General features: G+C 38.6%; 1 protein-coding gene across 3 annotated transcripts in view; it reads right to left on the bottom strand.

The window, feature by feature from the left end:
* ANKRD42 (ankyrin repeat domain 42) overlaps positions 1 to 24279 on the bottom strand; it is a 45048-nt gene extending 20769 nt beyond the window's left edge. The window contains exons 1-7 of one of the 3 annotated variants that reach the window (XM_057748705.1): positions 24157 to 24279; positions 20563 to 20729; positions 12966 to 13073; positions 9835 to 9954; positions 9089 to 9224; positions 4931 to 5131; positions 2063 to 2188 (exon numbers count right to left, since the gene is read on the bottom strand). In XM_057748705.1, coding sequence (XP_057604688.1) covers positions 2063 to 2188; positions 4931 to 5131; positions 9089 to 9224; positions 9835 to 9954; positions 12966 to 13073; positions 20563 to 20729; positions 24157 to 24214 — 916 coding nt within the window. In that variant the 5' untranslated portion in view covers positions 24215 to 24279. Of the gene's footprint in view, positions 1 to 2062; positions 2189 to 4930; positions 5132 to 9088; positions 9225 to 9834; positions 9955 to 12965; positions 13074 to 20562; positions 20730 to 21054; positions 21216 to 24156 lie in introns of those variants that run through there. The other 2 variants (XM_057748706.1, XM_057748707.1) reach the window with 2 other exon arrangements.
* Positions 24280 to 25877: the final 1598 nt, after the last annotated feature.

A 25877-nucleotide genomic window follows, 5' to 3' on the forward strand; every position in this document is an offset into this window, starting at 1 on the left:
TTAAGAAATGATTTGAAATAATCATGGCTTCAGAGCAAATGAAAGAAAAGAGAAGTAACAGTGGATTTAACAATCATTAAGTGACTAAGAAGAATGCCTCAATAACAGATACTGTAGCTTATTTACTGAATCAAAATTAAAATTAGAGAGGAAGTATCAGACAGATTGACAAAAATGTGGGAAATGTGAATTAAAGAGACATCAACTTTTATATACCCAATTTGGGTATGACTTAAACATACAGATGTTCCCCAGGAAAAGGCTAATGTACACAAAGTGCCCATCCCCCAGCTGTAGCCACCTATCACCCTTCCACCACAGCATCTGGTCCACCCCGACTGGAGAGTCCTTAATGGACAGACTGACTAGAGAAGGGATGAAGGGCAAACCCTTCTGGTTCCTCCTCACTTTCACCCTTCCACCTCCTCACAACTGCTGCATCCCAAACACCCTATCACTGTATCTCAGTCTCTTCAGAACTTTCTTCCAGGTCCCTCATTTCCATCTCAGTTCAAGTGGTAAAGAAATAACTGAGACAGGATGAAAACCAGCCATCAATGAAGCTTACTTTATTATTCCCTGAAGATACATTATTACACCATGAGTGAGCCAGCCTATCTTTGCTACAGTGCTACGACACCCCATATACACATCAGCAATAAAAACTGGTTATACCTAGGATATGAAATGAGGGCTTTGCTCCAGAGCACCACATTTTTTTAAAAAATACATTTCCCTGGCAGTCCAGTGGTTAAGACTCTGCACTTCCAATGCAGGGGGCATGAGTTTGGATCTCTGGTCAGGGAACTAAGATCCCACATGCCACATGGTGCAGTCAAAAAAGAAAAAAAAAATACATTTTATGAACATTTTAAGTCTCCTCTCCACTCACAAATCTCATGGTGAAGAGTTTTACCCCTAGAGAGCCAGCAGAGATAGAGTGAAATTCTCCAAGTCTAGGGTAGAATGTTTACCAAAGTAGGCACGTTTCTGTGTCAGGAGAAACCCCTTTCACGTTCCTCATCTTTCTGCTCCACACCTCTTTCTCTTATAAAACATGGTGCTTAGATTCTATACAGGAGACATAATATGAACTAAATGAACTTTAATGATTAAGCTAACAACAGAACCAATAGGAACACAATCTGTGATTGGGACTACCAGAAGTTATTTATGAAATAATACAAGACTTTATCAACAAGCCTACTTTTTACACTAAGACTTTTACAAGAATTACATGCCATTGAATATGAAGAAACTTACGACATAATATCACAAATGAAATAGAATGGAAATTCACATGCAGTAGCTTAAAGATTTGGTTTTTTGATTTTATAAATAAAAGACTGACAAGAATAAATCCTAGAGTGTATATTTCCAATGAGTTGACAATTTGACAGTCTGATTAAAAAACAAACAAAAAGATTAATATTTTAGGATTCCACACAGTAGGAAGAAGAGTACAGAGAAAAGTTGCAGACATTTTGAAAATGTGTTCAAATCTAATGTTTATTGTTATTTCTATGGAAGTAAAACTATTTTTGCAGAATACAAGAAAGAAGAAAATTCTGCTCTACCTTTTTTCAAGAGAAATGGTTTCTGTTTTAATAAATTAATAGGTCATTTTTAGTCCAAAGAAAATGTTAGTCCTCAGAAACTTCTCTGGCAGTGAATTTCACATCTTAACTAACATGACAGTGTCACAAGAGTCTTTTGGAATTACCCTCAAATGTAATGTGTGAATACCTGACATCATAAAGGGAATATCACACTTGAATTGAAAATTAAGCACTCTGTATACAAGGTAGACTGATAGCTCTTAAGGTATCAGGAAAAGTTTTACATTTTCATGTATTTCTGATGAATTTTTTTTTTTTTTTGGCCACACCGCACAGCATGTGGGATCTTAGTTCCCCAACCAGGGATCAAACCGTGCCCTCTGCTGTGGAAGCTTAGAGTCCTAATCACTGGACCGCCAGAAAACTTCCTGATTATTTTAAAAGGTAAATAACTCAACAGCAATTATGTCAGAACTGAAGATGAAGCAGGAATCATAACTTACCTTTATGCATAAGAGTGGATCCATTATTATCACGTTCATTAATATTGATTATTCCATCTTCTATTAATTTCTTAAGCATTTCCAAATCACCCTTAAAGGCAGCCACATGACCTGGAAATGCTAAAGCTGTGAATAAAAAAATTCAGCATTTCAGTAAACACAGGAATTCATTCACAGGAATTTGTTCTTTTTCCCTGCCTTAATCAGTCAGGTTTCAATATTAACTCAAGTATGAGAATGTTATATTGGAATTAGTGCAGTTGATACAACAACAAGTAATAAAAAGAGAATTATAAAATAAGATTATTATTAAATGTGTCACCTTTCCATCCCTCAGATCTCAAACATGCCAGGAGCATATTGTCCCAGAACTATTCCCGCCATCTTCCCTGTTTCTCTCAGGCCACCACAAAACACAAGGAGATGGTCATTTTCAACCCTTTGTAAAAGACATACTTGGTCTCAAGTCCTACATTTGCACAGACCACTCCCCCCCTCTCTGTTTATAAGGAAGTGAAGAAAGCAAAAGCAATAGAAAGCAGATAAAGTATATGTGTGTACATATACATACACATATACAGGTATGAATACACCTCACCTAGTGCCTAGCACATAGTATTTACTTCATAAAATGTTTTTAGTGATAACAACTACATATACTGAGCCCTTACTGAATGCCAAGCATGGTAATAAGCACTTGTAAGGACTGCCTCATTTAACCCTCTTAACAACCCTGAGATAGCTATTCCCATTTTTACATATGGAAAGGAAACCTAGAATACCCGAAGAGTATTTTAAAAAGAACAAAGCTGGAGACATAAAACCTGAATGTAAGTCTTACTATAAAGCTACAGTAATCAAAACTGTGTAGTACTGGCAAATAGAATGCATAAACAAAGTATGGTACATCCACACAACAGAATACTATTCAGCAATAAAAAGTAACAAACTACTAATATACATAACACAAATGAATCTCAAAAGATCAGAGAAACCCATTAGAAACCCATTTCCATTAGAAAACACAAACTAATCTATAGTGACAGAAAACAAATCAGTGGTTGTGTGGGGCCAGGGTGAAAGGAGGGGTGACCTGCAAGAGGGTATGAAAAAATATTTCAGATAATGGGAAGTGCTTTGTATCTTGATTGTGGTGGTGATTTCATGACATATATCAAAACTCATTGAACTGCATACTTTAAATACAGTTTATTTATGTAAATCATACTTTAATAAAGTTGTTTTTAAAAAGGATATCATTTGTGAAAAAACAAGCCACTGTGTGAGAGAAAATGTCTATATCAGATAAAATTAATAAACGATTGGTATCAGAACTCAAATTACTGAGAAAAGGGCAAAGAACACAATTCTATGGGCAATTCATAGAAGAGAAAACTAGAATAGCCAATAACTTTATGAAACCATGTTCAGCCTCATTAGTAATCAAAAAAACACAAATCAAAACACAAACCTTTTCATACCCAACTAAACGGCAAAGTTTTTAAAGTCTTGTAATACTAAATATTGTTTGTCTAAATTCTCACCATACATTGGTGATGAGAGTATAAATTACTACAACCACTTTGGAAGAATGCAGCATTTATACCTATTTATACTGAAGGTGGGAGTTTCCCACCAAGCAAAACTTAGAGTTTCGCAACTATTTACCAAGGAAGAGCTCTTAACTCTCAACTTCAAAGAAGATAGGCAGTACCTCAAAAAGCCTCATCCAACAGTACCAGTGTGCCATGAAAATATCATTTTCTATATGGGCTATGTGTGGAAAAGGTAGGAAAGCACTTCTCTAAAGAACATCTTGTACATGTAAACAAGAACACATACAAGAATACCCATTACCACATTGACTGTAATACTGAAAACTAAACAATCTAAATATCAAATCCGAGAATGGATAAATGATGTTTTTTATTAAATGCAATACTACACAAACAATTTAAAAGAATAAACTAGAATACACCTGTCTAATAAATCTCAAAAATCATAACATTTTGTGAAAAAAAAGTCAGCGAAAGATACATATGATTTTATGCCATTTTCATAAAGTTTTAAAAGAAGTTTCAAAGACTTCTAGTTGTCCACTAAAATCCCCTTCCTTCCATAGTAACAAGAGTTGCAGCTGAACTGAGGCCTCTCAGCTGGGTACTGAATTCTCCAGGCTTCATTGCAGCTGGTGTGGCCATGTGACTAAACTCTTGCCAATAGAATGTTAGCAAAAGTGATGACTGCAAATTAGACCTTGAAAATCCTAGCTTATACTCTCTGTTCTCTCCCTACCTCCTGCTGGATTAGCAACAACTAGAGAGAGCTAGTTGGGAAGATAACAGGTCCCTAAATGACTACATAGAACAGATTCACTCTCCAACCAGGGCTGTCATATAAAAGAAATAAACTTCTATATCCTTTAAGCTGCTGAATTTTAGGATTTCTTATTAGTTACAACAGTTTAGTTTCTTACTCTAAAAATACACAAAATAATACTGCATATTTTTGTGAGTACATAAATATAAAACCACAGAATGGAATTATAAATCCAAAATAATTGTTACCTCTGAGGAGGGAGAAAAGGGAATGAATGGTATTAAGGAGAGAGAACCAGGAAGCTTCAAGTGTATCTCACCTATAATATTTTATTCTTAAATCTAGTGGTATAAAGAGTGTTCATTACATTACATTAATCTCTCTATATTTCTGCTTAAAATATTTCATGTAAAGAAGAGAATCTGGATGAATGTGTGGATAATGATATGTAACATATTTTAACATAACCTTTGTCTTATAACTCCTTTCTTTTCCTTCTCCATTTATTCTACTTATTAAATGCTAAAATACTTCAGGTTTATTACTTACTTTCTTGATCTTTTGGATCATTTCCTTCACACTCAGCCCCTTGGATAAACTGTAAAATGTTCTGCTTAAAGAACCTCTGGGCCAAGTCCAATACATTTTCTCCATTATCATTGAAGGCTTTCAAAGCTTGGGAGGCACTGCTCATTCTACTGAGTAGGAATTTAAAACAATGAAGGTGGCCTTCCATGGCTGCTAAATGAACTATAGGTGAGAGAAAAAATGATTTAATTTTAAATTGACAATAAAATAACTTAAAAAAAAGAAACAACACATTAATTCTAATCCTCCTAGGGAGACAACTATCTCTACCCTATATAACAGGCATGTACTCTGGCTGCAAGGACAACAGACCATTTTTCCAGCTTACATGTCCTTGTTCAGTCAACCTTCTAGTCAAGCCACAGCAGGAGACTAAATGGCTGAATAGTTAGTTACACTTACTGTGAATGTAAAAAGGCCAAGTGAGGGTCACCAAAGATCAGGTCTTAGAAAATTTTCTTGGAAAGTGAAATCCCAATTGTGCAGCTTATAATTATATGGAAAAAAATGCCTTTTATGTAATATAGGTGCTAGACAGATAAATTTATCTTAATATTTTGGAAAAAAGTGGAAGAAATAAACCAAAATTGTCACTATGTAAATAGGGGTGATGTTATTTTTATCACTATGTATTTTGTCACTTTTTCATAAACATTATTTTTATTATAAACAAGAAGACTGGATCAAAACTGCAGACTAAGCACACACACCATCTCATCATTTCTTCTCTTAAATTCTTGAAAATAATAGGAAAGATATTTTTTTAAGCCATAAGGGACAAGAAAAACAGACAAGAACACCATGAACAGACAAAAAATTTTAAGGAATCCCTGAAAGAAAATATTGGGTTGGCCAAAATGTTCATTCAGGTTTTTCTGCGACATCTTACGGAAAAACCTGAATGAACTTTTTGGCCAACCCAATATAATGAATCAGATTGAGGGAGAGCCATAACCCACAACCTGCAAAAAATAGGAATGGCTCTGGGGTATTACAAGCTTAGAGACAATGATTACAAAGAACAAGAGAGCCTTTACGCCTCTTGAGAAGTGACTATCTGGGAAAGAGTCCAATTCACATACAAATCTTGGCTCTGGAGAAGTAGGGCAGTGCCCAAGCGACCAATAAAACTCAGGAGAATCAATTAAATAACAATGTCCAAAAGATAAGTCTTCAACACATGCCACTGTACACTTTCTCAGCTGAACCTCCCATTAAAAAACTCCCTCTGAAGGTTCAGATCCCTCTAACTGTTTACTCATCATACACACTGAAATGTATTATAAGCATTTTGAACTTAACAGGTCAAAAACTGAACTCCTTACCCTTTTTGCATACACATTCCTTACACAGCTTTCCCCATCTCAGTTAATGGCAACGTTCTCCTTTCCATGAAGGTCAGGCCAAAAACCCTGGAGCCATCCTTGATTCCCATTTCTGTTGCTCCCCACATCTAATCAATCAGCAAATCTTACTGGCTGTATCTATAAGAGATACACAGGCCCTAATTACTTCTATCTTTGCTGCCTCTATTTTAGTCCAACCAAACAGTAGCCTAAATTATTGCATCAAATTCCCAACCACTCATACCCACACCCTCACTACAATCTAGTATTATAAACACAATAGCCAAAATGATGCTCTTAAACATAGGTCATGTCACTCCCACACTCAAAATCCTTCAATGGCTCCTGTTACCTCTCTGACCTCATCATCTATTACCTCCTCACTTCTGTTCCAACCACACTGACTTGCTGTTACTACTTGCCAGTACTCAAATACACAAGGCATAACTCTGCCTCAGGAGCTTTACACTTGCTGTTACCTCTTCTTAAAATCTTTTTCCCCAAGAATATCAAGACTTGCTCCCTCAACTCCAAGTCTTCACCCAACTGTCACCTCTTCAGTGAAGGCTTCCCTGACCATCCTATTTTAAACTTCGTCCCCTGTAACACTCTACTCCCCTTTGCTATTTAATCCAAACACCTATCCCTATTTAATATAACATATATTTTGTTCATTCATTTTTATTATTGTCTGTCTCCCCCCCACAACCACACAAAGGCAGAGACTTTTGTCTGTTTTATTTGCAATGATATCCCCAGCACCTACAGACTGACACATAGATGCTTAATAAATTTTGAATTAATAATTTTTAAGAGCAAGGTCTGAATATAAGCAGTCTAGTCCTGAGGCCATATTCTTAATCTCTACATTATACTATTAAAAATATACTATAAAAAATAAAAATAAAAATATACTATACATGATTATAAAATAATTATATATGTTTAAGGAAATAAAAGTTGAATTTTTTTTCAATGAGCAGGCAACAAGAGACTAACAATCAGGCAAATTCAATACAGAATTAAATAAAAATTAAACTGCCCCCCTACCTTGTATTACAGAAAAGTCAATTCCAGGTGGGTTGGTGATCTAAATGTGAAAGTAAAATAATAAAATTCCTAGAAGAGTGTCTTCATGACCACAGAGCAGGAAAAGATTTTTTTTTAAACAGGATACAGAAAATACTAACCATAAAGGAAGAGCTTATTAAACTGGACTACATTAAAATGAAAACTTCTATACATCAAAGAATATCTTAAAAGAATGAAAAGGCAAGACACAGAATGGAAAAGACACTTAAAAAGTGGAAAAGATATTTGCAACACACGTAAGGGACAAAGAGCTTGTAACTAGAATACATAAAAAACCCCTACAATTCAATTAGAAGATGGACAACTCAGTTAAAAAAACGCAGAAACTTCAAACTGTTATTTCACAGAAGAAAATAAACAGTCATTAATCATATGAAATGATGTCCTACATCTCTAGTCATCAGGGAAAATTCAAATTAAAACCACACTGAGATATTAATATACTCAAAAGAATGACTAAAACTAAAAGCACTGATAGTATCAAGGGTTAATGAGAAAGTCAAGTAACTAAAAGCCTTAAACACTGCTCGTGGGTAAATAAATTGGTAACAACCACTTTGGAAAATCAAAAGAAGCCACACACAAAAGGACACCAGTGTATTTTTGTATTCCATGGCTCAGAAGGAAAACAATACTACTTTTTATTTTGGAAGTCAAGGTAGTGATTAACTTTGGAAGTTGGTAGTAACTAGAAAGAGGACATGAAGGAGACTACCCTGTTTCTTGATTTAGCTAATGGTCACAGAGAAGTGTTCACTTGTGAAAATTTAGGGAGCTGTGCATTTCAACTGGGCGTTTCTCTGTATGTATGTTACACTTCAAATATAAATTTTTTTTAAAAAGACTGAGAGTAAAATCATTACTTCCAGATACACAAAAATTGAGAGAGTTCATACCAACAGACCTTCACTAAACAAACACTAAAGGATGTCCTTCAGAAAGAAGCAAAATGATACGAGATAGCAGTGTCACGGGATGGAAGATAAGGGCAGGGAGGTAGGTCAGAGCCAAATTATGAAGGCCCAGTATGCCAAGCTAAGGAATCAGAGATCCACAGGGATCCAGGGAGTTTTTAAGCAGTGAAGGGACTTGATCAAAGTGATTATTTTGCCTGGACTTCCCCTTCATTTGTTTGCTATCTGAGATTCCTTTAAGATATAACTCAAGTATTGTTTTCAGTAACCAATCTTACTGTGTTCTAACTCTTTTCTGAACTTCTACACCACCTCTTAGAAGAGGACAGGGTATTTAGAGTATAGGTCTCAATTGGCGAGTTGATCACAGGCTAGACAACTGCAATTAGCAAATTAACTCAAAGACACTAGTATCCACTATATGTACTATTATTTTTTTAAGTAGTCTGTGGGGAAGAGACATATGAAGTTAAAAAACAACACTAAACAGTAGATGAGGGAAACAGTTGGTGGGAAGAGCAAATCCAAGTTTAATTTTGCCTATTTCTCTTTTGTTGATATAGTTCTGGGAAAAAAAAAAACCAATCACATGATGGGTACATAACATAGACATAATATGAGATAAAAAATGTTCGTCAACATATTTACTACTTTAGTTTTTTTAGGAAATATTAGAATGATGACAGTTTAAATTTCTTAAACATGATCAAACACTTTAAAGGTTTACATTAATAAAAAAAAAACAAAATATTTGCTTTTGCAAATACCTGGAAGGTTTCCATTGCAGTCTACATCTTCTATGCTACATCCCCATTTAACAAGAAGTTGCAAACAGCCAAGTCGCCCATGAAAAGCTGCATAATGCACAGGTTTCCACTCTCTCTTATCAGTCACACTGGGATCCTAGGGGTAACATTCACAAGGACTCAGTTTCTTTCCATTTTGTAAGGGAAACACTAAGTCTAGCAGCTTACTTCTGCAAATGAGAATTGGAGGCTGTTCTTAAAACTATAAGGCAAACACTAAATATCATGGAAATATTTACTGCAACCACTGATTTGAACATATGAGCTAATAACATACTAATGAAATCTTAAAGTCTTTTAAAAAAAAAACATAAGTAGCCACATAAAAATCGTTTCTAAAAAGGAACTTAACTAGTCATTTTATTGGTCACAAGTTCCTGACCAATAAAATGAAAGAGACAGATTCAAATGATTAAATCATATCCTTGGGAGCATAACCAAAGAGTTAATGAAAAAATATTTAATTCTTATAAGAAGTTATTTTTTACAACCACTGGGTAATATTAAAAATAAATATCACAGTAAATGAAATTTCTGGAGCTATAAGTCACTTTCTAAACTAGTGTATGAAATAAGAGTTACAAAAGAAACAGGTAAACACACAGCAATTCAGAAAGATTTACAAAGTCAGGAAGAGATAATCAGACTACCAAGTGTTAGTCCACTATATAACTATACATTCTCACATATTAATAGGAATCCCTCACCACTCCACTTCGGAGCATTATTTGTAAAGTGAAAGAATGTCCGTGTGTCGCAGCAAGGTGTAAAGGAGTGCATCCACGATCATCTTGAGCTGCCAGATTGGCTCCATTGATTATAAGAGCCTGAAAGTAGAGAAATAAGAATGAATTTATGAACGCAGACATTAAATCATAAATGCAGATGCAGATTATTTAAAGGCAAGCAATTTATTAACCTACAGCTAAGCTGTTACATAGGTTCTTACATATACGCTACACACAAAGTGTAAGAAATTCTTAGCTAGTCCTAAGAAAATGCTTGAGATACTTTTTAGCATTGCCTGGGAGACACTTATACCTGATTTCACGTTCTGATTTGAGCATATACGTATAATTTATAAAACAAACTTCTCATGAGCACAGATTAATAACCACTAACTTAAATACTTTAATGCTAAGCTAATAAAATTGAAATTTAACTTCCTCTATTTCAAAAGCAGAATCTTTTATTAACTGAGTTTTGAATATAATAAAAGGATTTCATTATTTAAGTAACCAGTTCTAAGCTCCAAATCAAACTTCTAACTGCATCTGAGGAGATTCCATCTGAATTTACAATTGGCCCAGTTTCTGTATACGGGTTATATCATATACACAACACACCCTACACAACACACCCCTTTATATAATATACAGCGTAATTGGTTTAAAAAATTATTAGCTAATATTTTTCAGTTTTTTCTCCTTCAGACTTTTTTTTCCTTTTTTAACCAGCCTATATTTACCAGTATCTCAGCAAAAGTTTAGTTAGTCGTAATTCCTACCAAGAGTTTTAGGAAGAATAGTCTCCGTAATTTTGCCTGATTCCCATCAACAAACTACTCAATAATCATCATAAACCATATATTGAGGGCTTACTATATCATTACAAAGAATATGAAGATGTATCAACTTACGGAATTAGGACATAGGTAGAGACAAAGATATTCAACTATACAAAGCAGACCTTAGTAAGTAACAACACAGTACTGTACACAAAAGCACCACAAAAATTCTAAGAATGAAGAGCTCAATCACTTTGGGGAAGAGAAGGACAATCAAGGCAGAGGGAATGGCTTAAACTAATGCTTAGAGGAAGGAAAGCGTCAAGTAAAGCTTCATTTGACCCCGATATCCCCTGAAGTTACTATTGTATTTGCTCCTTCCTTTCATTGCCTACTTTTCAAATTAATACCTCAATGCTTCAACTTCAAATCCAACTGCAAACTGGGTGCTACCCCTATCATTGCACAGAAATATAGCCAACCTCCCCCTATAGAGAGTTCTCTAGTTCAGTGGCATTTCCTTAAGTGTTATTCCCCTTAGTTTTATTCTGCAACTGATACTCTGCCTGACTTCTTCAGCTTCTTCCTTCACTTGCACAGCCCTAATGGATCCTGGCTCTCCCTCTCTCTTTCTCCTCTGAATTCTTTACTCATTTCACGGCTTCCTCCCATCCCTACTAGTAACATTCAATATTCAGTCCTCAATACTCTATACTCGTCTCTAAGCTTTATTACTCCTGAAATCTTTGTCTCCAGCGCCCTTTTCAACTGCCTGGACCCTATGCATCTGAACGACCTACAGGCACCTTAAACTCAACGTGGGCCAAAATGAACTCAACATCCTTCCTCCCAAATCTCCCCTGCCTTTCAGATGTCCCTATCTACAGTCCCATAATTATCTGTCATTCTGACTCAAAACCTTACAGTCTCACTATACTTTGTCAATGCCTGCTTTGCAAGATGTTTTAAATAATTTTCTTTGTTTCCCACTGCCACCAACTAATCTCACCTCCTGTGGTTAGTGATAATACCAAAAGTCGCTGATTTTCTTGTTTCCAAACTCTCCTCATCCTAGATAATCCTGGATACCTCTTGCTAGAATAATTTCCTGAAATATGGTTTTCATTACCACATTCCGCAATGTTCATGTGCATGTGTATGTATGCATGTGTGTGTATATATATACACACACACATATACACATATAAGTATATACAGTATATAGTATACATACAAAACTCTACTATATGTATAGTATAATATACATACAAAACTTTCTTTCCTATACAAATGAATCTTTATTCTATTCCTAAGACATTTTACAAATCTGGCTTTAACTAAACTTAGTTCAGAACAAACCATTTACACTCAGTCAAACACATATAACAGTATCTTCCTTGAACTTCATTTTTCCAATTCAAAGATTTCACACAGACTTATAGCAAAGAGGTTAATAGGACAAAGTCTAGGTTCAAACCTTGGCTTTGTCACTAACTTAAGCAACGTACTTTACTCTCTGAATATGTTTTCTAATCTATGTGAAGGGAAACATAAGATTATTGTATTAACTGAAGTGATGCATGGAAAACTGTGATTGACACATAAAAAGTGTTTAATAAATAATAATTATTTTTCTTTGCTCCTGACACATTCCCTACCTACAATGCTTTTTCACTACTTATCTTTTTAAAACCAACCCATTCTTTTAGGATTAGCTGAAGTTTCATATCCTCCATTTATGATTCCTCTATCTTCTCTTAAGTTCTACAGTTCTTCTCATCTACACTTTTCATGAGAACCTTACTCATAGACTGTGATTTGTACTGTTTTGTAACTCACTGAGTAAAGCTCCTGTCATTCCAAATAGAGTCTCAGGCTTCTTATAGGCAGGGACTGTTTGCTTATATGATTTTGTATTCCTCGAAGTTCCAGTCCATCTCACCACATTGATTAAATCTATTTACTCTAATAAACTATATCCTGCCACATATTAATGTATAACTCTGGCCAGGAAATACATTAAATGAGGAATTTTAGGCATGGTAAGCTATAAAGAAGGTAATCTGGGCATGACTGTGACACCCCTTAAAACAACGCAAACAGACAGCTAACTACTTTAGAGATAAAATAATTTCCGATCTTATACAATCTGTTTGAGTGATAGTTGGTACCAAAATATCTGAGTCCTGGAATCCAGTAAGTTTTTGTTTAGAACGTAGAACTACTAAGTCTATGGGATCAAATTATTAGAATAAAGGCAATAGCCCAACAGAACTATCCAAAAGTAATTAAACTTATCGAATTTTAAAAAGTAATCAAAGTTATTATTACCTGCATACAAGCATCCTGTCCCCTGATTGCAGCTATGTGAGCTGCTGTCCAACCTCTCACTGTTACTTGTGAGATATCAGCTCCATGCCAGAGGAGCCAATGAAGACACTACATTAAGAAAATAACCATGTTAACCATGTTAGCAGATATTTTTAACACTTTTATATCTTTTAAGTTAGTCTATCATCATGATACTACACCTGAGAAGCATAAGTGAATGAAGGGGCCAGGTATAAGAAAAACAAAAGCACAAGCACAATGATATGGTAACCCACATTTGACCCTACTGGTGGGTAAACAATACAGCGTGGTAGGAGCTATGGCAAACTGGAGACCACATTCCTTGTCCATAAGGTGAAACGCTACTCAATCCCAGCCAGTTTTTGCAGTGAGTGAAATGCTGGTCCAAATCTTATGTTGGACCAATACTCTACAAGCCAAACAAAACATATCTGTGGTCAAATTCACTCGATGGCTGCCAATTTACAACCTCTGCCATAGATCTTTAATTGGGTCCAGAAACTTCTGTGTCAGAGTAAACATTGTTATTCTGATGATACTTCCTAAGAAAACAAGTGGCATATTAAACAAAGGGAGGGAGTCAGATACATCTTCATTTAAGATTTTTTTTAATTAAGTCTCAATATAATCCAGTACTAGAGGTCTGTGCCACATATAGTGTTACTGTCTTTATATGTTCAAGTTTGTAGATTCTACCTTCAAGAAGTTTCTTTCTTTTTAAAAGAATTGACTATATTATTGGGGTACACTGTCACATCAGTCATTGTGATATCATTTTTTGAAAAGGCTAATCATTTAGGTATCATTTGCCTGTTATGGAGATTAATGGCCAATAAAATTTGGGGGGGGGGGAGGAGAGCTCAACCTCACTAATAATCACAGTAAGTCATTCATTTACTCAACAAATATCTATGGAGAAACAACTGTATGTTAACACTGTACAGGAAATGGAGAATAAAACTATTGTAAACATTAATATACAAGTTATTTCTCACTCCTGGGTAAATATGTAGAAGTGAGATTGCTGGGACACAGGTAAGTATATGTTTTACTTTATATGAAACTGTCAAGCTGTTTTCCTAAGTGACTGTACCATTTTACATTTCTACCAGCACTATACAAGAGTTCTAGCTGCTCCATATCCTTGTCAATCTTTGGCATTATCATTTTTCTGGGTTATGTTTTTGTTTTTGTTTTGCCATTCTAATAGGTGTATAGTGGCATCTAACTGTGGTTTTAATTTGCATTTCCCTAATGGCTAATGATGTTAAACACTTTTTTCATGTGCTCATTACCATCCATATGTCCTCTTTGAGAACGTGTCTATTGAAGTCATTTGCCCATTTATAATTGGGTTGTTTTCTTACTATTGAATTGTGAGAGTCTCAGTATAGTTTGGCTACAAGTTCTTAGTCATATTTATGATTTGCAAAGATTTTCTCCTATGTTTTCTTCTAGAAGTTATATAAGGTTAAGTTTTACATTTGTTATGATCTGTTTTCAGTACATTTTTACATATGGTACCAAGTATGAGTTGAGGTTCACTTTCTTCCCAATTGTGCCAGCACCATTGAATAAAAATACTATCTGTTCTCCACTGGATTGCATTTGCATCTTTGTCAAAAATCAAATGACCAAGCAGCAGGACTTCAGAAATGGCTAAGTGAGGAGCTTGGTAAACCCTCCCAAAGAAGCAAAGTTGTGAAAAACAACCATTTAGGGGGACCTTCCCTGGTGGTCCAGTGGTTAAGAATCTGCCTTCCAATGCAGGGAACACAGGTTCAATCCCTGGTTGGGGAACTAACATCCCACATGCCAAGTGGCAACTAAAGCCTGTGCGCTGCAACTACTGAGCAAGTAAGCCACAACCGGAGAGCCTGAATGCCGCAACTACAGATCCATGCACCCTGGAGCCGTCGCACCACAACTAGAGAAGCCAGCGCCCCACAACGAAAGATTCTGTATGCCACAAGGAAGCTCCTGCGTGCCACAACTAAGACCAAACACAGCCAAAAGTTAAATAAATATTTTAAAAAACAAACAAAAAACATTTAAAGACTCTGGAAGGGGGACTTCCCTAGTGGTGCAGTGGTTAAGAATCCGCCTGCCAAGGACTTCCTAGGTGGTGCAGTGGTTAAGAGTCGGGCTGCAAATGCACAGGACATGGGTTCAATTCCCTGCTCCAGGAAGATCCCACATGCTGTGGAGCAACTAAGCCCATGTGCCACAACTACTGAGCCCATGTGCCGCAACTACTGAAGCCTGTGCACCTAGAGCTCATGCTCCACAAGAGAAGCCACCACAATGAGGAGTCCATGCACCACAATGAAGAGTAGCCCCAACTCGCCGCAACTAGAGAAAGCCCATATGAAGACCCAACACAGCCAATAAATAAGTAAATAAAATTAAAAAAAAAAAAAAAGAATACACATGCCAATGCAGGGGACATGGGTTCAATCCCTGGTCCGGGAAGATCCACATGCCTTGGAGCAACTAAACCTGTGCACCACAACTACTGGGCCTGCACTCTACAGCCTATGAGCCACAACTATTGAGCTCACGTGCCACCACCACCGAAACCTGCACACCTAGAGTCTGTGCTCTGCAGCTAGAGAAGCCACCGCAATGAGAAGCCCAGGCACTGCAACAAAGAGTAGCTCCTGCTCTTCGCAACTAGAGAAAGCCCGTGCACAACAACAAAGACCCAACACAGCCAATAAATAAATAAATAAATTTATTAAAAAAAAAAAAAAAAGACTCTGGAAGGCATATAACAAACTGAGAAGCATTTATTCAAGAAAAATCTACTGATTCTCAGTAAGAACAGGGAGAGCCTGTGGCACATTAGCCTGGGACTACAAGGATCCTTACCCTCAGCTTCATGACACTTACGTTCTACCCAGCTGGACAGCTCCATGCCCTGCTGGAGGGTCTGAAAAGTCCATGCCCAGGCACATTCCCAAAAGCAATTCTAATCTTCAGTGGCAATATCCTAGCAAAGCCAACATCAGAACTAGCCTGAAGTCATGATACTGGTTGGGGCAAACAACAAAACTAAATACCACCTAGACAATTAACAGAAAAATCCAAGAAATGAGACTGCCAAAGTGGGCCTTGCTAAGATTCCACTTATCCCCTGTGATCTAAAAAGCTGTGTACATGTACAAAGTTGCTCATACTCAGGAAAGACTGAAGAGGTCCCAAGTTGGCTAGACATTTTTGGCTAAACATAAGGCCTTAAAAACACATGGGGAAAAAAAAAAAAAGCCAGGCTAACTTGTAAACTGCTTGGACTTTGAAAACATTCCCAAACCATATACTGACCCATTAGCAAAAGATGGACTCCTTACTGGCTCCAGGTATTTAAGACAACCTCTGATTAATCACCGGCTGACCACTAAGCTATGCTGACCCAGGGATGACCCTTATGAAGTCAGGCTTAAAAATAAAAACAAGAGGGGAATTCCCTGGTGATCCAGTGGTTAGGACTCTGTGCTTCCACTGCAGGGGACATGGGTTCCACCCCTGGTCAGGGAACTAAGATCTCATATGCAGAGAGGCGTGGCCAAAAAAAAAAAAAAAAGAGAAAGATATCATCTCTGAGAGCGCCTTTATGCTCAACTTAGACTTCAAAGCAGCTATTACAAATAGCCTCAGAGAACTAAAAGAAATTATTTTTTATAGAATTTATGTTTAATGAAGTAAACAAAAGTATGATGACTGATTCATTTAATAGAAAACAGAAATTTTTTTTAAAAAAGAAAATTCAGAAAGTGCAAACTATATCTAAAATAAAAGTTTACTACTGGGGCTCTAAAGTTGATTTCATCTGACAGGAGAAAAAAAATGAAATCTAACAAAGCACAGTTTTTACCAGTTGTAAATTTAGTGATCGTTTTATATTACCAACATAAGTATCATGAGTGTTAAGAAATTTCAGAAAGGAAAACAAAATATAAAGGTATTGGGACTTCCCTGGTGGCGCAGTGGTTAAGAATCTGCCTGCCAATGCAGGGGACACAGGTTCAAGCCCTGGGCCAGGAAGATCCCACATGCCACAGAGCAACTAAGCCCGCGGGCCACAGCTACTGAGCCTGCGCTCTAGAACCTGTGAGCCACAACTACTGAAGCCCACGTGCCTAGAGCCCATGCTCCACAACAAGAGAAGCCACTGCAGTGAGAATCCTGCCTACCACAATGAAGAGTAGCCCCTGCTTGCGACAATTAGAAAAAGCCAGCACACAGCAACAAAGACCCAACACAGCCATAAATAAATAAATAAAATATATTTTTTTTAAAAAGTAAAGGTATTATTGCAGTACTCAAGTGGAGAATTAGGAGATGATCCTTAAATGGGAAAGTAGAAAGGCACCAAAACCTTTCTAGATTTATTTCTGTTAAAATTTAACAAACATTTCTTGAACAGCTGCTATACACTATGCTAGACACTAAAAATATAAATTTAATTCAACAAATTCAGCAATATAACAAACATTTATTGGGAACCCGCAATGTGACTCCAATATGCCAGACACTATGCTGGATGCTGTGGAAAAAAAGATAAATAAAACCCAAATGGTACCTTTAAAGAGCTCAAAATCTAATAGAGAATAGAATTCAATGTGGTAAACACAATTTTTTAAATGTATATAAAACTGAGGGAAAAGCTGCTAGTTGGAGGATACTGAGAGGGGAAACACAGAAGGCTCTGCCAAGTGAGTGCTACCTGACCTGGATTTCAGCAAGCTAACCACTGGGAAGAGGTGAGCCGAGGCAGATGAAATGACATGTACACAGTCTATGATAATATGAAACAGCAGACTAGTTTGGGAAACAACAGTAGTCACCAGCACTGCAGCATAAAACAAGTCTGTTGGGAGATGAGGTTGGAGAGGTAAGTTTACAGTATTAAACAGCTTAAACTTTATGGGTATAGAGAGTCACTACAGGCATTTAAGGAAGGTTTTAAGTACCTTTAAATAATACCAGATATTTGTTTTAGAGCAATAATTTTGTACGCCAGTTATGAACTAGAGGTAGACAAGACAGGAAAGGAGGAAATCAAGTAGCTCTAATGCAGTGGCTATGAAGGTGGAGAGGACAAATTCGAGAGACAAAGATGGAACATAATCAACTGACCTAGAGATCAGTTCTCACTACATCAATGTGCATTATGAAGCACTTCATCTAGACAAATGCTGATACTGTGTTTTGCTTTTGTAAAACCCTGAGACAACTCAATAATGATGCAAAGGACATTAACATGGAAAACTAAGAAAGGGAGGGAAAAGAATAACGGTTTAGTTTTAGACCAACTGAATTTGAGATGCCAGTCAGACATGCATGAGCTGTTGATAAGCGCCGGATGCAGAAACCAGAACTCAAATTTAGGAGAGAAAGCAAATCAATGAATTATTATGTAGAAGTGAAAAGCCAAGGAAGTCTAAAAATGGCCTGGAGAAAGAGTGTAAAGTTGAAGAGAGATGCCCAGTGCCAGGAGCATAAAGAAAACCACTAATTTTAGAGAAGGCAGGGTAAGTTAATCAGAGAAGTTGAAAGGATCCCAGGAAACAGATGAAATAAATTGTATGGCAAGATGTCCTACTTGAAATACGGCACAGTAAAATCAGTACTTCCTCCCCTCTTCAAAATCATTAAAAAAAAAAAAAAAAGCAAGCAAGAAAACCCCATCTTTGATGTAGCTAGGAGACATCTAAACCACAAAACACATGGGAAAGCTGCCAAAGTATAGATCAAACAGGGATGTGGGAGGAAATAGCAGAGAAAATCCTCAGGCAGGGCTGCAAGCTCAGAAAGACCCGTCAAGGCACATTTCTCCCAGATGAGAGGAAGCCACTAAAAGGCCAAAGCAAAAACCCTTACGGTTCAAGTCAGGCACACAAACTGGTGGAGATTTCTTGGACCAGATTTGGTTCCAAGAAGCAGAAAAGCCCAAACAAACAGGAAATCACACAGAGAAGCCATGTTCATAGAAAGCATACTCTGTTCGTGTGGCAGGGGAGGAAAGAGAGATGTATAGCGAATAGACCTACTGCAGCCTACAGGCTGGGGAAATGTAATAGCTAAAATAAGCTCCATAAACATAACCATGAATCATGAGAAAAATTCCAGTTGGCTTTGTACACAGCCCAAGAATAAGAAGTTGTGCATACAAATGAACTTATCTTCAAACCAGAAACAGACTCACAGACATAGAGAACAGACTTGTGGTTGCCAAGCGGGAGGGGAGTAGGAGAGGGATGGATTGGGAGTTAGGGATTAACAGATGCAAACTATCATATATAGAATGGATAAACAATAAGGCCCTACTGTACAGCATGGGTATTATACTCACTATATTGTGATAAACCATAATGGAAAAGAATATGGAAAAAGAATGTATATATATGTATAACAATCACTTTGCTATACAGTGGAAATTAATACATTGTAAATCAATTATACTTCAATAAAATAAATTAATAAAAAAGAAGCTGTACATAAATATTCACTAAGCACTGCTTGTACTAGCAAAAAAAAAGAAACCAATGAAATATCCACCAATCAAAAAATGAATAAATTTTGATATTCATCTAAGAAGAGACTATTACAACACGGCTGAAAGAAATGAACTGGAGTACATATACGTAACTACATCGTTAAAATTCAAAAACACATTGTTGAACAAAAAAAAACAAGCTGCAGAATGATACAAATAATATGATGACATTTATACAAAACATGTCATTTAAAACAGTGATATAATCATATGTAATAACAGCATAAAACATAGATGGTAATAATAAACACCAAATTCAGGGTAATAGATACCACTGGAGTTGAAAGGAGAGAAATGACACCTGGGAGGGGCACTCAGGGACTTCAAATGTATCTGTGATACTCCATTTCTTTTCCAAAAGTCTGAAGCAACTACAGCAAAAATATTAGGATTTGATAGAGCTAGGTATGCATTGTTCTCCTCTGAAAGTTACCCTGAACACTTGCCTTTGGAACTGAGCCACCACACTGTGAGGCAGCACAAACTAGCCCAGGTGTGGAGACCTCACAAAAAGGCCTACATGGAGAGGAATCAAGGCTCCTAGCCGACAGCCAGCATCTACTACCAGATGTCTGCATGAACAAGCCTTTGGAAGATTCCAGCCCTAGCTTTTAAATCTAGCTGGAGCTAAAAACATCATGGAGCAGAGACAAGCTCTCTCTGAAATCCAAATTCCTGGTTTACTCCTGAGCATAAATAAATGGTTATTTTATGCCACCAAGTTTTAGGATAACTTATTACAAAGCTAACCAGAACACCCAAATGTTAGACTGAATTGAAAAGAAAAATATTTGTATATATATGTATAAATAACTGAATCACTCTGCTGTACAGTGTACATCAAGTATACTTCAATAAAATAAATTTTTACACATCAAGTATACTTCAATACATTTTTTAAAAAAAAGAAAAATATTTGCAGTGCCTAGCATAAGGCCTCAGTCTTGTATGCTAAATTTACAAAACTGCCAACAGCTCTAAACTTACCTCAGTTTAATAATTTACACAGTTTCTTACCTCCAAACTGCCCGAATGTGCTGCCCAATGTAAAGGGGTAAATTTATGGAGAATGTCAACTTCATTAATGCTGGCACCATGTTCTACTATTTCTGAAAGCTGCTTTACATCTCCAGCGCGTACTGCGTCATGTATGCTACCGAAATGCACTTTCTTCCTGGCACCTACTGAAAAACCAATTTGCTTAAAATATATTACAAAACTAAAAAAAGACTATAAAGCAACGACTGAACTGAAAGCACAAAATCACTTTGGCTTTCCAAATAATTTACTACAAATATGTTTGTGATTAACATCTTAATCAGACTTCAATTTCAGCTTAATATGTAAAGCGCACAGAAGTTGTCACCCCCATACACACAGGAAAAAAGCAGAACTAAAAATCAACAACTTTTCTTGGACTCATCAGAGAACTGAAGTCTCAGGGCAAACAGTCACCCTGAATTTGGAGAGAAAGGCAAATACAGAGAAACACAGTCAAGTTCAGCTTACCTGGAGCAGAAGCCACTGGAACCATAAACTTCTAGAAGCACTTAAATGGTCATTTTGACAAACTGCTGAGGGCTCAGTATGTACTAGCCTAACAGTGAGAAACTCCTCAAGGCCATAGTCTTAGGAGGCCCCCTAAGATTTTACCTTCAAAACTCCACCAGGTTGTCACTATGAAAAATCAAGAAAAATCACTTCATGTCTTTGGTAGAGGGAGGAGAGAGGTAACCATTTTGAAACTTGTGCAGCAATTCTCTGTAACAAAGGCCCATTCTCCAGTGAAAAAGATTTTACCAGAACCTTATCTCACATTGGCAGACACAGGTTATCAATATCTTTCATATCTTTCTCATATGTCCTACACTAAGAAAGAAATGGCAGGTCACAATTTTTACTTCATACAATCTAGTCTTATATTTTATAATTTAATGTTCCAGACATCAAGACTGCATTGTCAACCTTCCTGCACAGTGAAATATTTTAATATGCATTGTGAACCAGAAGTAATAAAAGTATCTAAGCACAAACAGACAGTTGTTGGAGAAGGAAGAAGTAAATAGTTCAATCAAAGCATTTCCTAAACCAAACAAACAGGCACAATTCCTGACCTCAAACTGTTTTGAAAGAACTCACCAACACCTCTGGCAGATAATCTATGCAGCCTTGTATTACTATTTATCTATGCATATGTCCTCTTTCCACAATTAGCATGTTAATTTCTTGACAGCTGAAATCATATCTTACAGCAACCCTTACCAAAATGCTATGCATTTTACTCAAAAATCCTTTCTGAGCATCTACCATATGGCAGGCACTATGATAACACAATGAATAGATATGGACTTAAGACATTTTCTTTTCACTGACACTTTAAAATTTATTGGGATAAATTCAATGAAATCAAAAATCTGACACTAACATCCTAAGAGTACAGGTAAAATAAAGGAGGAAGAGGAAGCATTCTAGCAAATCTTTGAAGAACAATTAAGATATATGCATTTGGGGAACGGAGTAAGGAAGCACCCCAAAAAACCACACCACTTGGTAAATGTTTAATGATGTTAATCCCTTAGTTCAGACCTTCATTATTCTCCTTTATGGTTTGTTGGTTTTTTTTTTTAATATTTTGGCGGCGTTGCGCAGGCATGGGGGGAGGGTCTTAGTTCCCCAACCAGGGATTAAACCTGCGCCCCCTGCAGTCGAAGCAGAGTCTTAAACACTGGAGCTCCAGGGAAGTCCCCATTACTCTCTTTTAAACTAGTACTGCAAGATCTACAAATGATGTTTTACCCACTCTAATCCATTTTATACTGGGACACTCTAATCCACTGTATACAAGAACACTATCTTGATCACTTCACGCCTCCACTCTGAACTGCTTCTGGTTATTCACTGTTAGTCGAGAGAATCAAATCCAAACCCTCAGTATGACAGTCTCCGCCTGCCCATAATGGCTCCATCTCATTTTACAGCCTTTTTTCTCACCACATTCCATTCCAAAGTAATCACTCATCCCCCCATCCATCCATTCAACACTAACCTGATAAGGATAAAAAGATAAAGAAGACACAGTCTCTACTCTCAAGGAACTCACAGAGCTATACAAACACAAATTACAAAACAATATAGTAAGAGCAACAACAGAAATATTCATAAGAATTTATAGAAGCACATTAGACTCAGCTAGGGTAGGAGGGAAAGAGAGCAGAAAAGGATTCCTAGAGAAGGTGACACCTAAGATGAATCTTCAAGGATTAGCAGGAATTTGCCAGGTGAAATGGATGCAGGGAAAGGCATCCTGGACAGGTCAAGAAACTACAAAAATACCCACCCTGTTGTTGAAGCATAAAGTGGAAGGAAAAGAGGCTAGAATTAGACAGGCAGGCTGTGCTGGAACTTGTTGGACTTGAGCAGAGAGTGGTGAGTCATTGAAGGATTTTAAGCAGAGGAATAAGAATGATCAGATTTGTAATGCTGAATTTATACGGCTGGCTGCAGTGAGGGGAATTCACTGGCTGGGGAGCAAAAGGGCAAGAGTAGAGAGACCATATAGGAAGATATCTACAGTAGTCTACACTAGAGGGAGGTTGAGACCCTCAACTAAGAGAATGGCAGTAGGAACAGAAAAGGAGAGAGATTCAACATATATTATGGAAATAGGATGAACTGAACTTGGACTGATATACTGGGTGAAATAAGGGAAGAGTAACAGGATAACTCCAAGGTGTCTGGCTTAGTTACATAAGTGGTGTACTGCCACTGAGACAGCGAACGTGAAAAGACAGCGAGGGCATATGAATATAAAGTTATATTTTGAATGTGTTGATCTTGAGATGCCCAAGGAAGAGTTCCAGAAAGGAGCTGTCCATGTGAGTCTGCAGCTCCAAGGAAGGGTCTGGAGTTGAGCTCTCAGTGGGCTGTGTCTCACTATTAGGCAGCTTTTTCTGATCCCCAACCTCACCCTTTACTGGAGCCAATGGCCCTCTCAGCTGGTAGTTACTTGCTGAGTATTTATCTTCCCCACCAGAAGGAATGTGCCTGTCTTCTTTGCTTCCATATCTTTAAGACACAGCACATAATAGGCATTCAATAAATATTTACTGGATGACTGAATGAATAACAGATTCCAGGGTCCTCAGTAGGGTTGAAGTATAGTACATGACAAGGAAAAAAGCAACATTTTAAGGAGAGGATAGAAGAAAAGTCAGTACAGATAGGTAAGTAGGTAGGTAGACAGGTTAGATAAGATAGATAGATAGAGTCGGTAGAGTGGAAGAAAATTAGGTAAGTCTAATATCTCCACAGAGTCAAACGCTGCAGAGAGGCCAAGAACTTTAAAAGGTCCATACATTTTAACATGAGTTGATGTCAGCTGGGAACGAAGTCTCAGGAATGGGCGCAGACGGAAAAAAGTAAGGAAAGCTGAAATGAGGAAGGATGGGAGCCAGGTGAGCAGCTTTGAGACCCACTGAAAAATAGGTTAATTAAGGGAAATGAGGAGTGACAGGTGAAAAAGGGAACTGCCAGAAGGGGCGAAGGCTCCTGTGGGCTGAAGTGAGAAAAGGGTGGGGCAGAGACAAGGGCCCGCGAAGGAGTCTGACTCACACGGGATCGCCGTCTCCGTGGAGGAGGTGGAGGGGCCTGAGTCGGACACCCCGGGCATGGTGCGACCCCTCGGACTCCGGGCAGGAGTCGAGTCCAGGCCCCTGCTGCTGCGGCGGTCTTCGCTCGCTGTCACCCACGAGCCACTGCAGCAGCGGCTGTCTTCCTCGTCGTCGCTAGGCCCGGGGCCGCCGTCCTCCGTCCTTCTCTCCCAGAAGCCCCGGCAGCGGGAAGCTTCGTCTTCACTTTCTCTCTCCCAGAAGCGGCGGCGGCTGGCGTCTTCGCCGACGCTCACCCCGGAGGAGTCGCTGGCCACGTAGCCGCGGTCTTCACTCACCCCGTCCCAGGAACTGCTGAGGCTGCGGCCGCCATCTACGCTCCCGCCTTCCCAAGAGCCACTGAGACGGCGGCTGCGGTCGTCACTGCCTCTCTCCCCGGAGCGGCTGGTTCGGGGACCCCGGGCCTCCCGGACGCCCTCCCAAGTCCCGCTGAGGCGGAGGCCGCGGTCTTCTCTGACCGTACCCCGGGAGTCACTGGTGGGGTGGCTTTCGACTTCACTTAAGCTCACGTCGCTGCTGCGGTCTCCCCTTACTCTCACCCAAGAGTTGCTGGGACGGTGGCCACCGTCTCCCCTGACGCTCTCCTGAGAGACACTGCGGCAGTGGCCCAGGTTTTCACTGACCCTCCTCGAGTCATTGCGGGAGAAGCCGACGTCTGCACTTCCTCTTCCCGTCGGTACCCTGCAGCGGTGGTCGCTGTCTTCACGGATTCTCTCCCTGTCTTCGCCACGACGAAAGCCCTGGCCTTCGCTAGCTCTTTCCCTGGACGGGTCGCCGCGATGGCCGTGCCGGCTGTTTATCTTCCACACGCGATGGCTGGTGCGGCGGCCGCCGTCTTCGGTTGCTGCTCTCCGCGACTCGCTGTGGCGGCGGCCGCCGTCGGCGAGCACCCTCTCCTCCGAGTCGCTTTCCAGCGTCCCGACTCCAGCCACCTGGTTGGAGCGGTGATTGAGCCGTCGCCTTGGAAACGACTAAACTTCCGGCGTGCTGCGGTCATTTCCGGTTCCTCGCAGCTGTGCGTCACTTCCGGCTTCCCTGCAGTTTATTTTTTATTTTTCTACGGCTTCGGCTGTAGGGATGATAGTGTGGGCGGGTTTTCGGTGAAATTCCGCTCGGTCTCACATTCAGCCTGTCTAGGCCCCGTCTCTATAACGGTCTGGTACCGATCGCGCCCGCCAGCGCTCGGCGACGCACGTGGAGACTCCAGGACTGCAGTCGGCGTAGGTGACCTGTGTGTGTGTGTGTGTGTGTGCCGCGGGCCGGGCGGGGCCTTTCATCCTCGGCAAACCTAGTGTCATTTTTCAGTGATGGTTGGAGCATTGGAGAAAATGTATTCTTGCTCTGTCATTTCATGAGTATGGACAAAAGACCTAATGGAGAAGTTAGCGGCTGCAGCGCTGTCATTATTGAGTGTTACCACTGCCAGGCCCTTTGGTAATCGCTTGGTACTAATTCTCCCACTAATTTTGTAAGGTAGGTGTTCTCCGTATTTTACAGGTGAGGAGATTCAAGGTATCGGTACTTTGCTAAGGCCAAACATCAGGTAAGTTGTGAAGCCAGTTTAAAAACACCGGTCATTAGTCAAAAGACTGCACCAGGTTTCCTGACTCCAAGTTTCCTTTCACTGTAAAATGTTTGCTTTCAGCAGTTTGGCCCAGATCTTTT

This window comes from Hippopotamus amphibius, chromosome 9 (genome assembly GCF_030028045.1).
Source record: "Hippopotamus amphibius kiboko isolate mHipAmp2 chromosome 9, mHipAmp2.hap2, whole genome shotgun sequence".
NCBI classification, from domain to species: Eukaryota; Metazoa; Chordata; class Mammalia; order Artiodactyla; family Hippopotamidae; genus Hippopotamus; species Hippopotamus amphibius.